Consider the following 12828-nt stretch of genomic DNA (forward strand, 5'->3'; position numbering starts at 1 on the left):
TTTGTTGCATGAGCTCCAACAAAACCTGTCCAGGTAGAAGGCCACTTTGACAAACAGGAAGTGGACGATTCCAAGCAGATTTATAGAAGGGGGAACCGGACTGTACTAAGCGTTGTCGAGTATAGAGGGGTGTTTTGTTTTAAGGCTGATAATGATTATTAGTGAGACATTTGGAGTAGATATTCATTTGCAGTAAATGAAAGTATTTAAAATCTTGAGTTAAATTTAGAAGAACACAAACTCTAACAGAAAACTTTGTTGATACGTTTTTGTTTTGTTTACAGACGTTAAAGGAGTTTTATTCGTGACGTATAACCAATCAAATCAATCCAGAAGACAGAGCGACCACAGGTAGATTAAGGTTCAGAGCCAAAGTAGCACCATTTTTAAATTTATTTATTACCGTAAATCAGTAAAAAATAAAATACTGCTTATCAGTAAATCAGTCAGCCCACAATTACTACAATTCTACAATGTATGTCTCTTTCCTTTGACTTGTTATTTGTACAATATACGATGTATATGATGGTGTTTTTTCATACCAAAGGCTCTACTATGATGTTTTCTAAGAGACATACGATGCTACTCTGGTTGTTCTGGCCCTGAGTCACTGCACTCCTCCTCTGTTGTTTTCTGGATTGTACTCAGCTGCATGCCTTCGTCCACCAGGCCTCCGTTGACTCGTTCCGCCTGCCGTCTCTGGAGCTGAAGCTGGATTGGAACAGACCAAAGTACAGTCCAATCACGATGCCAGCTGCCTCTCAAAAGGCTCCTTCATCTGGCCACTTCTTCTGAGGGGAAGCTGAGCTGGTCCAGCAGAACTTTGGAGATGTGTTCCAGTGGTTGGTGGATGTGTGGGGAGATAGAGAGGGACCTTTGAATTGTTCACAAAGGAAAACAGGGAACGTCTGTGTAGTTTCTCATTCATCCAGTTCATGGTTATCCAAAGTTCTTTAAATCAATCCAACTGGACTTTAAGACAGTTCCTTGAAGACGTTTCACCTCTCATCCAAGAGGCTTCTTCAGTTCTGGTGGTGGTTGATGTTGCCTCAGCTTATAACCTCTGTGAGGTGTGGTCAGTGTTATTCACATTCCAACGACCATTGCCAAAGCCCACCTGGCTCCTCAACGATGGTCGCTGGGAGCCAGGGAGTGACAAAGGGGGTCGAAATGCGAGTTTCACCAAGCCCTCGTATGCTAATGGTGGTCATTAGCATGAGCCACCTCACCTGAGTCATTCTGCTGAGTAGTTCTTTTGGGGAGTTTTGAAAGGACCTGATTGTAAAATGGCGAAAGATGATGTCGCAGACCACCCCCCCTGTTCAGAGATGGCTTCTCCACTTTGACATGGATGGCTTCTTTCACACCTCTCTCAAACCATCTGTCCTCCCTGTCCAAAATCTGAACATTGGTGTCCTGAAAAGAGTGTCCCTCTTCCTTGAGGTGAAGAAGGACCGCCGAATCCTGTCCTGAGGAAGGAAGAGCCAGTTCCTCAGGACAGGATTCGGCGAGTTAGGCTTTATAACTACTATTGGTGGTAGTAATAGCAATGCGACTACTACTAGTAGTAGTGGTAGTACACTAACTACTGCTGCTGATACTGGGACTGCTACTACAACTTGTAATACTATTACAAATGCTGATACTACTTCTACGACTCTAACAGCTGTTTATACTACTACTGCTGCTTGTACTTTTAGTATTACTACTACTGCTTGTACAACTATACTACAGCTACTATTAATCGTCTGGTATTTGGTTGTCAAGCTGCTAGCTCGCCTTAGCGTTTTGCTAGTGGCTAACTAGTTAGCTCTCATAGACTGGAAGCTCTCAACAAGATTTCATAATGAAAAAACAGCCAAAAACTATTCTTACCTATGAAAAGTCATCCCAAGTTTCCTTGTCTCAATCGTACGACGTAGTGTGTAACTGTATGCAGCACAGTGAGCCAGCATACTTGTTGTTTCCGTTTTCACACCGTCTACATCAACACAATGCACTGAAACTTTGCCCCCACTAGCTTAGCCTCGCTGTAGCCGCAGCTCAAAGGGGCGTGTCCTACCTACTCATTCATATCTATGAGAACAACGGTAGCTGCACATAAGGATGCCTGAAGTTGATTAGCTGCGTAAATACCATTATATACAGTCTATGGTAAATACGTATGTGAATCGCATCATTGGCTGCAGCAGCCAGTTACCGGTCACTCACTGACTCACACTGAAAAATAGCACAGAATTAATTGTTACGTGTTTATTTACAATTTAGGTTGGATTTTTTTTTGTGCGCAGCGCAGATTTTCTGTGCGCGGAGACCGTGTCAGCAGTGTGCAATTGCTCACGTGTGCAGCTTAGAGGGAACAGTGGTCTGGAGTTGATTCTAAAATGTCTCGTGTGTTTGAACATCTGTCCAGGTGTTGAGGAACGTGGCGTCCCTCCTGTCGGCTGAGCTGAGGTTCGCTACTCTCTTCATGGCCATCATCTGGTTCTGCATGGCCTTCAGGTCGGTCCAACATTCACACGTTCATCATCCAGACTGAAGGAAGAATCAGATCACTGGGTTACTCTGATGTCACTTCCTGTCTGCCTCGTTTCATTCAACACAAACTAGTCAGGAATTAGAAATAAACTCCATTTTTCACTCCAGTGATAAAATCTGGATACAACAGCTGAACTGTTTTAGTTCCTTTATGCTGATTTGGGGTAAATAACTGACTTTTTCCCTTTTTTAAGTGAATACAGACAAAACCTGCACTGAGAAAACCACAATTATTTTCGTTGTCGTCAGAGATGCAACAATTAATCAATTAGTTGTCAACAATTAAATGAATCAACAACTATTCTTATAATTAACTGGTCTGAGAAAGTTTTTAAAGAAAAAAGTAGAAACTCACTAAATGTGAATATTTTCTGTGTTAAAAATGCTAAAAGTCTACATAAAAAATAGTGGTGGGATGCAATTAAAATTTTTGTCTAGTTAATTACAGGCTTTGTAATTAATTAATTAATCGCATTGTCAAATAGCAATATTTGACACAATGAGCAAAGTTTTTCAATTCAAATTTTTTGGTTGACGACTGAATCGATGAATAGACAAATACATGATCTAAAACAACAAAAATGTTTGTTTCATTTCTATTTATCTGCATTTTTCATCTGTCTGCTACATTCACAGATTACTGCAAACTCAAAGTGAAATTATAGCCATTATATTGAACATTTTAAGATGTTTTGTAAACTCAAACACTTTCAGTGTCTTGAAAAGTGATCTATTATGGGATGGCTACACTGTTAGCCGTTAGGACTGTCACAGCTAACGTATGGTGTGTCGCCCTGGAGCTCATTTGCATAAAATTGTTTCATTTCTGCAAGTGCGGCAAGAAATATTTATGCAAATATTTTTAAAGCATTATTTTTTTCTGCAATTAATTAATCAAAATTAACGTATTAATTCCCAGCCCTAATAAAAATGCATTAAAAATATGTTGATCAATTTAAATTTATTGAATATCTTGAACATTCCATTTTATTTTTAAGTTATTTTTTTGGCCTTATTAGATAGACAAAGTCAAGAGGCAGACAGCAAAGCAGGGAGAAGAATGGGGGGAAGACATGCAGTAAAGGGCCGTGAGCAGGAATCGAACCCAGTTTGCTGCATACATGAGCTATCTGGGCCCCGAATATTCCACTGAAGTCCCAAATTTGCACCCAAATCAGGTCCTCTTAGGGTTCAAGTTCAAAGTAAGGCTGATGGGATGAGAAAATAATTCAATTATGTAAGTAGCGCATTTAAATGCTGCACAGCATCAGATAAATAAAAACACTGAACCAAATAAAAGCAATTTATAAAAAATGAGAAAGATCGACAGATTAATCAACAGTGAAAACAATTGTTAGTTGCAGTTCTATTCTCAGTATCTTGGTTATATTCTGTAATTATTATTCTATAAACACATTAAGATTGATATTCTGTCATTACTGATTCATTTGGTGAATAAAACTATGTAAAATATAGTATAAAAAGCAGTTTCTCAGTCTTTAAGAAAAGACTCAGATTGCAAATAAATAAATAAATAAATAAATAACGCACTGCCTGTAGACACCACGGTCTTCTTATCACACTTTAACTTGTTTTATCTCATCCAGGTTGTTTTCTACTGACTAGATCATTGCTTGTGTTGGATCTACTCTCAGTTGTAAGTCGCTTTGGATAAAAGCATCTGCTAAATCAAACTGTAGAATTGTAAAACATTTATCATTATTTCCTTAAGCCCCAATTAACACATTAAGATAGGTATTTTTTGTCTCAACAAGTAAAAAATACAAAATTTTGACTTTATTCTTCAAGAGAAAGAGCAAATATTGACATTTTAGAAGCTGTTGGCAGTGAGTCTTTGTCTATTTTTCTTAAAAATCAATAATCAACTGCTTATTAATCAGTTAATGAAATGTTTTCCATCAATTTTCTGTTAAATAATCACATCAGCTGGTTGGTTTCTGTGTAAACGAATCAAACAAACCAACAGTTCTGGGAAAAACGTCTCAACATATCAGTCGACGTCTCAAACTATTGGTTCACAAACAGCCTCTAAAGCTAAAACCGATGAAGAAGCTGCAGTTTAACTGGTGACCTTTAACTAATAAAGTCTCTCTCCTGTCGTTGCAGTTATTATGGTCTGTCTGTTTGGTTCCCCGACATGATCAAACACCTGCAGTACGAAGAGTACGAGTCCAAGGTGAAGGTAAGAAACTAAAATCATATCCATTATATGAAGAACTAAAACGAGGACAGTTAGACGTGTTTTAGTTCTTCAGACTCTGAGCTTTAGATGTGAAGCATCCAACTACTTACAGCCTAAACTGTGTAAAAGCTGTAAATAAAGCAGTTAAACTTCAGATTCAAGTTGTTGTGTTTCTATTCAGGTGTTCCACGGAGAACGACTGGCGAACTTCCATTTCAACTTCTCTTTGGAAAACCAGATCCACAGAGAAGGAAAATACATCCGGGACACGTGAGTGCAGCTGTAATATCACTTACTTCTATCAAACGTGCTTAGCAGCAAATTAAAGACTGAACCAGAGGAAGATTTTGTGCTTTTTTTCTCTATATTTGAATCCAGATCTTCACATTGTTCTAAAAATCACAGTGAGAACTTGTATTTTTCTTCATTTATTACATTAATTATAGGGTTAGTGAAGTGAGAGATGAAATGTTTGTGTCTTTGTGATGCTCTTGAGGTTTACTGTTAACAGAAGCATCAGTTTTATCATCATTTCATTCTCAGTTGTGCCCTGAACGTGTGCAGGTGATCACTCTACTGCTGAAGATAATAAACCCTGAGAGGTTTATGAGGCTTCATGCTTTTATTTCATCCCTGGTTTTGGGTACTGAAAGTAGTACAGGTTAAGTCTTTATACATGCATTTACCAGAGGTTTACTGTCCACGTTAGTGAAGATACACTCCCTCATTCTGTCACCGCGAAGCCTGAAAAATCTGCAAGTTCCTCTAGATTAGGGGTGTCAAAATCCTTTTAGTTCAGGGGCCACATGCAGCCCGACTTGATCTCAAGTGGACCGGACCAGTAAAATCAGAGCATAATAATCTGTGAATAACCACAACTCCAAATTTTTCCCTTTGTTTTCGTGCAAAAAAGTCCAAGTACATTCCAAGTACATATCTTGACCAACCTGAAATTTCTTAAGAAAATGAGTGCTATTTTAACAATATTATGCCTCAGTTTATCATTTACACATTACAACTTACAGATCTCAGTTTAAACACATGAAACATTGAGTCACATGTATCTGGAACTGAACAATCTACTATTCTACTGTATGATCAAAACAACTTGTCAAGATCTAGAAATTATTTTAAATTTTCATTTATTTCCACATCTGTGTAGTAATCCTGACACACCACACCACATCATACAAACTAAAAAGGTGAATTTATCCCCCGGCCTTGTAAATGTGTAAAATTTATACATTTGACATCTAACGTTGTATTACAGAATGTTTAGTGTCGTCTCTGTAGTTTTTACACTTTGCAAAGTTGTCCTGAGGGCCGGATTAGACCCTCAGATGGGCCAGTTTTGGCCCACAGGCCGTATGTTTGACACCCCAGCTCTAGATGAACTTAGCTTACTAAAGTGCTCTGTACTAGCTAGCATTATTAGCCTAAATAAGCTATAAATCAACATAAAAAAACTACTATTTTCGGCACATTAATCATTTAAAGCTGGTTATTCTGTACTGAAATAACAGTAACAGACCCATATTTACATTATTTATGAAAGTACAACTTTATCCACTGGTGATCTCAGCACAAGAACTATGAAGGAATAAAACACAGACAGGTTAGCTGCTGTTTTTAGATGATCTGACATGTTGGTTGTTGAAATTAGTGGAGCAGAAAACTGCAAATATCACAACAAGCTTTTATTTTATCCTACAAGCACCAATACTGGCCGGTGTGTCCACTAAAGGGTGACTTTCATAAAAGAACCACACAAATTTCCGAAGTTGGCTGCCATTTCCAATAAGCAATCCTATAAATTTTCACAGATTGTGATGTTATACAGTGATTTGTTTGATTTTGATATCAAAATAAATTGAATTCAGCTTGTAGAATCCAGATTTGCATGTTCTAACATGACACACGTGTTAATGTAAAGCAATCTAGTGCTGCAGTATGTATAGGGTGTAATAGCAAGTACTTTTTCCTAGTTGTATTCCTGTCACTTGTCTTTCCTACTAATAATATAGTTCATACGTACTTTACTTTAATCAAGACGCTAATAATTCAAGTACCAGCTAATTCTAGAAGTCCATACGGTACCGACAGTAACAATAAGCTTAAAATAACTCTCATTAATACAAACTTCAATTAATTCATTCTATTACCAGTTTTACTTAATGACATTTTACTTTATTTAGAAGGTTTGTTGATGCTTTTTGTTGCCAGAATCCAGTTCTAAGGTGCCAAAAAATGTATGGAACAACATTTATATCAGAAGAATTGGAGTTAAAATCAGAATCGGCTTCACACAGCTGGTGTACGCAACATACAAGGGATTTGGTTTTGGCTGTTGGTGTCACTGTAGAAATAAGGAAAGACTATAGAAGAAAAAATATATAGAAAGATCAAGGATATCTGAAAAAATCCAAAAATATGACGTCAATATCCACCATCTTGAAAAGTGGCTACCATTTTGACTTTCGAAATTGATGCTTGTATGACCATTTTAGTTCTTATTTTTCCATTATCTGGCTCACTATATACAAACTATTGATAATTTCCTTGACATGGTGTCAATTAGTTTGGATGCAACTCTGGATAAATGTTTCGTAAATGTTACATAAGTTAGATCTGGCAGTCTCTGTTAGGTTGGATCTATTCAAAGCTGTAAAAACACTGCAACAAATAATGGATTAACCCATTTGTACGTTTATATTAGTCCCAGCAGGAAACTCAAGAGCTGTTTACTCCAAGTTTTTACGGATAAATCTAAATGAGCATACAGGGACGTGCAGTAAAACTCCTATTTACACTTGGAGAAGTCGAGTTTATGGCACCAATCATGGTTAAATTTGTTGTTTCCGCTCCACATTTAGAATCCCTGGTTTCTTCATGGTTGCGTCTAAAATGAGGGGGTGTATCTTCAGGTGGTCGGGGCAGATATACAGTATGATCTACTACTGTATATGACGGAACTTCTATGCTCTCTGCAGAATAAACCAGACAGAATGGGCTTCAGCCATTACTCCAACATGAACAGAGCGATCATAACACAGCTGAGGATGGTGTTGTTGGGAAACGCCGCTTGTTTCCTCGTCAGTATCCTCACTGGAGGCCATTCTGGATTTTCCACCTTCAGCCCATTCTGTCCTCTGAGATTCTGTGCTGCTACAGCGATAGAAGTAGACACCATGTTTTCTTTGAGCCTTTCTCAATCTGCCTCCTGCTCTCAACTCCAGGTTCTTGTGGATTTATTAAACGTCGTCAGTCGCAACCCGAGAAGAATAAAAGTTTATCTGATTAATGCCTCGGCTAACAGTCGAGTTTTGGCATCAATCAGTATATTTATGTTTCCGGAGTCGATTATTAGTAATCCAGGAGTCCCATGACCAATATTTGCTGGAAAAAAAATATTCAAATCTTGGTGTTAGTGTTTAAAGGAACCCAAACTTCAACTCAAAACGTAAATAACCAGCCTGTGTTTATGTTTGTTTAATGAAAAGAGAACTTTAAACATTGATCTGTCTTTGTTGATAGGCTATTTGTAATGCTCATGACCATAAAGTTGAACATTATTAATTTCATGTATCAGGAATGGGTTCAGAAATTACTGATAGTTGGAAAAATGCAAAATCATATCATCAGGTGTTTAGTTTCGCAATGAACCAATCAGTTGTTTGGTCTTCAAAACGTTGGGAAAATGGTGAAAAAATATTTATAAATGGTTCCCAAAGGTCAAAATGACGACTAGTTTTGTCCACCAGCCAAAGATATTAAGTTTACCGTCATAAAGGAAGAAAGAAACCAGAAAATATGCTAATTTAATTACACTTATGCTAATTTAACATCAGTTGAGTAAACTCTTTCAGGCAGGTCTTTGTTGATTATTATTTAGATGCTGGTTCCTCCGGTGAAAACTCAGATAGATGAACTGAGTTCCTCATTAGGTTCCAGCCGTGTAGAGAACCTCTGAGTTTAGATTACTTAGTTCTAGTAGAGTCGGGTTCAGGTTGTGTTCGTGGTTTCGACTCCCAAGAACCTGGAGCTGTGCATTGAGAAAGGCCTTCTATCTGTCGGTGTGTGTCCATCCCATCCTCATAGGTTCGTCAGTATAGAGATGAAGTCAGTGAAGTTTGAGGACTCTCTGTTTGAAGACTGTCACTTTAAGGACATCAAGTCCACAGACACAGTGTTTGAGAACTGCACCATCCGGTCCACCATCTTCTACAACACAGGTAGGTTCAGCTGGAGGAGGAGCAGCTCCGATACAAAAGACAACAAAAAAGGTCCAACGTTTCATCAAAGGTTTAATTTAGTGGAACGACTGTCTGCTGGGACATCACAAAAACCAGCTCCTTCTACACTTCGCTGGTCTTTAAAGTCCTTAAAGTCAACCATCAGTCTTAGAAACCACAACTGCTTTAATAATCAATGTCATTGTCAATTATTTAGTTGGTTATTTTCTTAATTATTTGATTAGTTGTTTGGTCTATAAACGACAGAAAATGGTGGAAAATGTTGATCGATGTTTCCCAAAGGCCAAGATGACAAATAGTTTTGTCCACAACGCAAAGATTTTCAGTTCATCAAGGAGGAAAGCAACCAGAAAATATGCAAATTTAACCAGCTCAAATGAGAGAATTTAGACATTTTTTTCCGTACAACATGACTTAAACCAATAATTCGATTATCAGAATAGTTGGCGGTTCATTTAAGAGTTCAATCGCTACTTAGAATACAGAATAAGACAGAAAATCATGCGTCTAAATTGTTTGTATTTGGTTTTTCTTCTGTTTTTGTTCTCCACTGTTAGTTGTTGAATTCCATTCCAAAGTATATTCACATTTGGGAAGCTGGAATAAGATCATTTTGACCTTTTTTTTGAATAATTACTCAAATCGATGAATTGGTTATTAAAACTAGTTGGGAATTAATTTAATAATTAAACTACTTAATATAGTGGTTCATTACTAATCAAATTGTTGCAGCTCTAAAGCAAAGACATAAGATGAACAGCTACAGAGGATTTTTACTACCAGGTAACCCCAAATTTGTTCTTTATAATTGTATTTAGATTACTTTTAACTGCCATATGGATGTCAAAGAAACCTGAAATGTAAACTTTCCAGTCAGATCCGACATCCTGAACATCTCTAGTGTCCACAGGTTTCAACAAAACCTCTACTTTTATTTTGAAACTGGATATGAAACTAAAAACTGACTTATTCTTTTCAGAAATCTAATAGTCCATAAAATACAAGAAGCCTGCTGTTCTTTAAGTGTTCCACTGCCACTAATGGACAAAATTGATCCATACTTTGTTGTTTTTTGAAATAAAAAGTCATAAATACCACCTGGCAGCAAACAGACAGTACTAATGATCTCTCCTTCAAATGCTGATGTATTATTTTAAGCCAGCTGTGTTTAAACTCAACACATAACTGGTGTTATACATGAATAAAATATTAGTTTAACCAGTTAGTATTTGTGATGCAGACTAGTGAAGGTAATAGTTTAATCCTTTAATTGATCATGTTGCATCCACGACAAGCTGAGAGAAATCATCCCAGCAGTGATTTGGTGAAATTTCTTTAACAAAGACTTTAATCAGGAAAAACTGGGATTCCGTCTCAGCAGGTAGATTCAGACAAAAGCATTCAATCTCAGACCAACAGATTCTGCAAATTCAGCTTTAATTAAGCAGTTCCAACAATGAAAAACAACTATTTTCAACATTTTTAACATGTGTATTATGCACTGAAACATTTCTACCATTTCTGTTTTAAACACCAGCTGTTTTAACCTTCTTACATACATTTCTGCATTTATATTTTAGCATTTATAACAGACCTGCACATCCTCATTTTCCGGTTCCACAAACAGAAAAGTGCATCATCTCTGTTTGAACGGGTTAATAACTTGTCACTTCTGTAGTCTCTAAACAATAAAATGTCCACAGCGGACCTTCTGAAGCTTCACCTGGTGTCTCCTGCTGTCTGCAGACCTGTGGGAGGAGAAGTTCATCGACTGTAGGATGGAGAACGTCACCTTCGAGCACAACAAACACGGCTGCCACCTGGACACCATGGAGGAGAACGACGTGCTCATCTACCTGGTCAGTTTCCTGGGCAGCCTGGCGGTGCTGCCGGGAAACATCATCTCAGCGCTCTTCATGGAGAAGATCGGCAGGGTCAAGATCATAGGTGACTCCTGGAGGCTCTCAGCTGTTATTACATCACTCTGTGCTCTTATAAAACTACTGTGGGGTTCAGATCTTCACTCCAGACTCTCTGATGTCCTCCTCAGGCGGCTCCATGCTCATCTCAGCCGGCTGCACCTTCTTCCTGTTCCTGAGCTTCAGCCAATCAGCGATCATCACCCTGCAGTGTCTGTTCTGTGGCGTCAGCGTGGCGGCGTGGAACGGCATCGAGGTGGTGACGGTGGAGCTTTACCCCGCTTCAAAGAGGTGCCAGGCTACTTGTTTTATCGTTGTAGGACGACGCAGGAACACATCCCGTTACACTATCAGTCACAGTGTTTTATTAACTGCTGCTGGACAACGTCTCCATCAGTCAGACTGAAGTTTAAAAGCTTCACTGGTGTTCAGAAGAGAGTTCATCACAGGAGGAATTTAACATTAACTCTTTTTTTGTGACGGTGGGTTTATATCAATAGCTGGAATCACAAAAAGAAGTATAAATCTGAGATATTCGAAAGCAAAGCTAACTAATATTTGACACGTCCTCTCAAAATAAGTCAACATTAATGGTTGAAATGTCAACAGAAGACTTTAAGTTGCTTCACTTTATCATTTTAAATGATAAATTCACCAGGAGCTTCGTAAACAAGGTGAGGGCTGCAACTCCTGCAGAGTCTAAACAGCTGAAAGGAACAAATCTTGCCGTATACTTTGGTTATTTAAACGACAATTTCACGATGATAAACTTACTTTGAACACTAGTTTGTCTGAAAACCAACAGACTTTTAAAAAACTCCCCAGGTGCGCCACAACTGATACTGACCACACCTCTTGTCAAGATAAAATTTACATAATCAATAGCAAGAAAAACAATGTTGAAATTATCCCCAGAATCTGAAGTTAAAGTTTTAGCTTTTAATGTTAAATTAAAGCAAAAAAAAGTGTAATAAGTTAAATAGTCCTGCTCTCTGTGTTTATTTATACTGTCCTCCAAAGATTCCACTCTGCTGCTGTTAGCATAGTTTCTGACTCCTGTATCACAATGCAACTTATTTGCAGATTTTATTTTTCCATATAAGTAGCATGAATTTAAAGCTAAAGCCTCTTCTTTGTTGTGTTTTCAAGTAAATTAGCAAAACAAAAAATTCATACTTAGTTTTGTTGGAACAATTTAATCTACTATACATCTGTATACTTAAATTACATATATATATGTGTGCTATTGATTTATTTTGATATTTTTAAGAGATGTGGTCAAAGATGTGTGTAAATATTTATATAAAATACAAACCTATTAATAATAATATCACACAAAATGATTTGAAAAATATGTTTGGCATTTTCTGTACATATTAGTTGTATTATTGTACAAAAAAGGAGTAAAATTGGACGCTAAATATCTTATATATATTCTTTATTTCTTGTTTTCTGTGTGTTTATATATAAAAATAAATAAAGGAGGTCAGATCTAATTCATGTTCTTAATTTTTTTTTGTTGATTAAATGTAATTTTAAATTTAAACCAGTCGACTAGTGTAAAAATAAAAAAACTGTCAGACTTGTAAGTTGAACCTTTTATGTTACATATCGTTAAAAAATATATATTGTATTAAAAACCCATTTGAACCATCCTGAAGGAAAATGTTACTATTTGGTTGGTGGTTAAATCAGATTTTATGATTTCTTCTGCATTATGTAAATATTTACAAAAATATCTTTTAAGAAAAAGTGTTTTTCCTGATATAAACATTGATAAATTACATTTTCAGGACCTTTTTTTTTTTAAATGTTTAGTTGAAGAATTGTGAAAATAGCTTAAAAATAATTGCTAGCTGCAGTAAATAAAACGTAGAGGAAGTTCGGTCAAGAGCAAAATAAAAGTCCTGCTGTC

General features: G+C 37.0%; 2 protein-coding genes across 7 annotated transcripts in view; one reads left to right on the forward strand and one right to left on the reverse strand.

The window, feature by feature from the left end:
- Positions 1-12828, forward strand: part of LOC111578090 (synaptic vesicle glycoprotein 2B-like) — a 68563-nt gene that overhangs the window by 50337 nt on the left and 5398 nt on the right. Inside the window, exons 9-14 of the mRNA XM_023284690.3 lie at positions 2414-2502; positions 4666-4741; positions 4923-5011; positions 8840-8973; positions 10741-10941; positions 11045-11204. Of these exons, the coding sequence (XP_023140458.1) occupies positions 2414-2502; positions 4666-4741; positions 4923-5011; positions 8840-8973; positions 10741-10941; positions 11045-11204 (749 nt within the window). The remainder of the gene's footprint in view (positions 1-2413; positions 2503-4665; positions 4742-4922; positions 5012-8839; positions 8974-10740; positions 10942-11044; positions 11205-12828) is intronic.
- Positions 1-12828, reverse strand: part of LOC111578088 (aminopeptidase N-like) — a 70316-nt gene that overhangs the window by 20496 nt on the left and 36992 nt on the right. For 2 of the 6 annotated variants that reach the window (XR_008600233.1, XR_008600223.1), the window contains exon 24: positions 2342-2535. The exons of 3 other annotated variants lie outside the window; for them this stretch is intronic. The gene's annotated coding sequence lies outside the window, so the exon portion shown is untranslated. Of the gene's footprint in view, positions 1-375; positions 2536-12828 lie in introns of those variants that run through there. One more of the 6 variants, XM_023284684.3, reaches the window with a different exon arrangement.

Source organism: Amphiprion ocellaris, chromosome 3 (genome assembly GCF_022539595.1).
Source record: "Amphiprion ocellaris isolate individual 3 ecotype Okinawa chromosome 3, ASM2253959v1, whole genome shotgun sequence".
Taxonomy (NCBI): Eukaryota; Metazoa; Chordata; class Actinopteri; family Pomacentridae; genus Amphiprion; species Amphiprion ocellaris.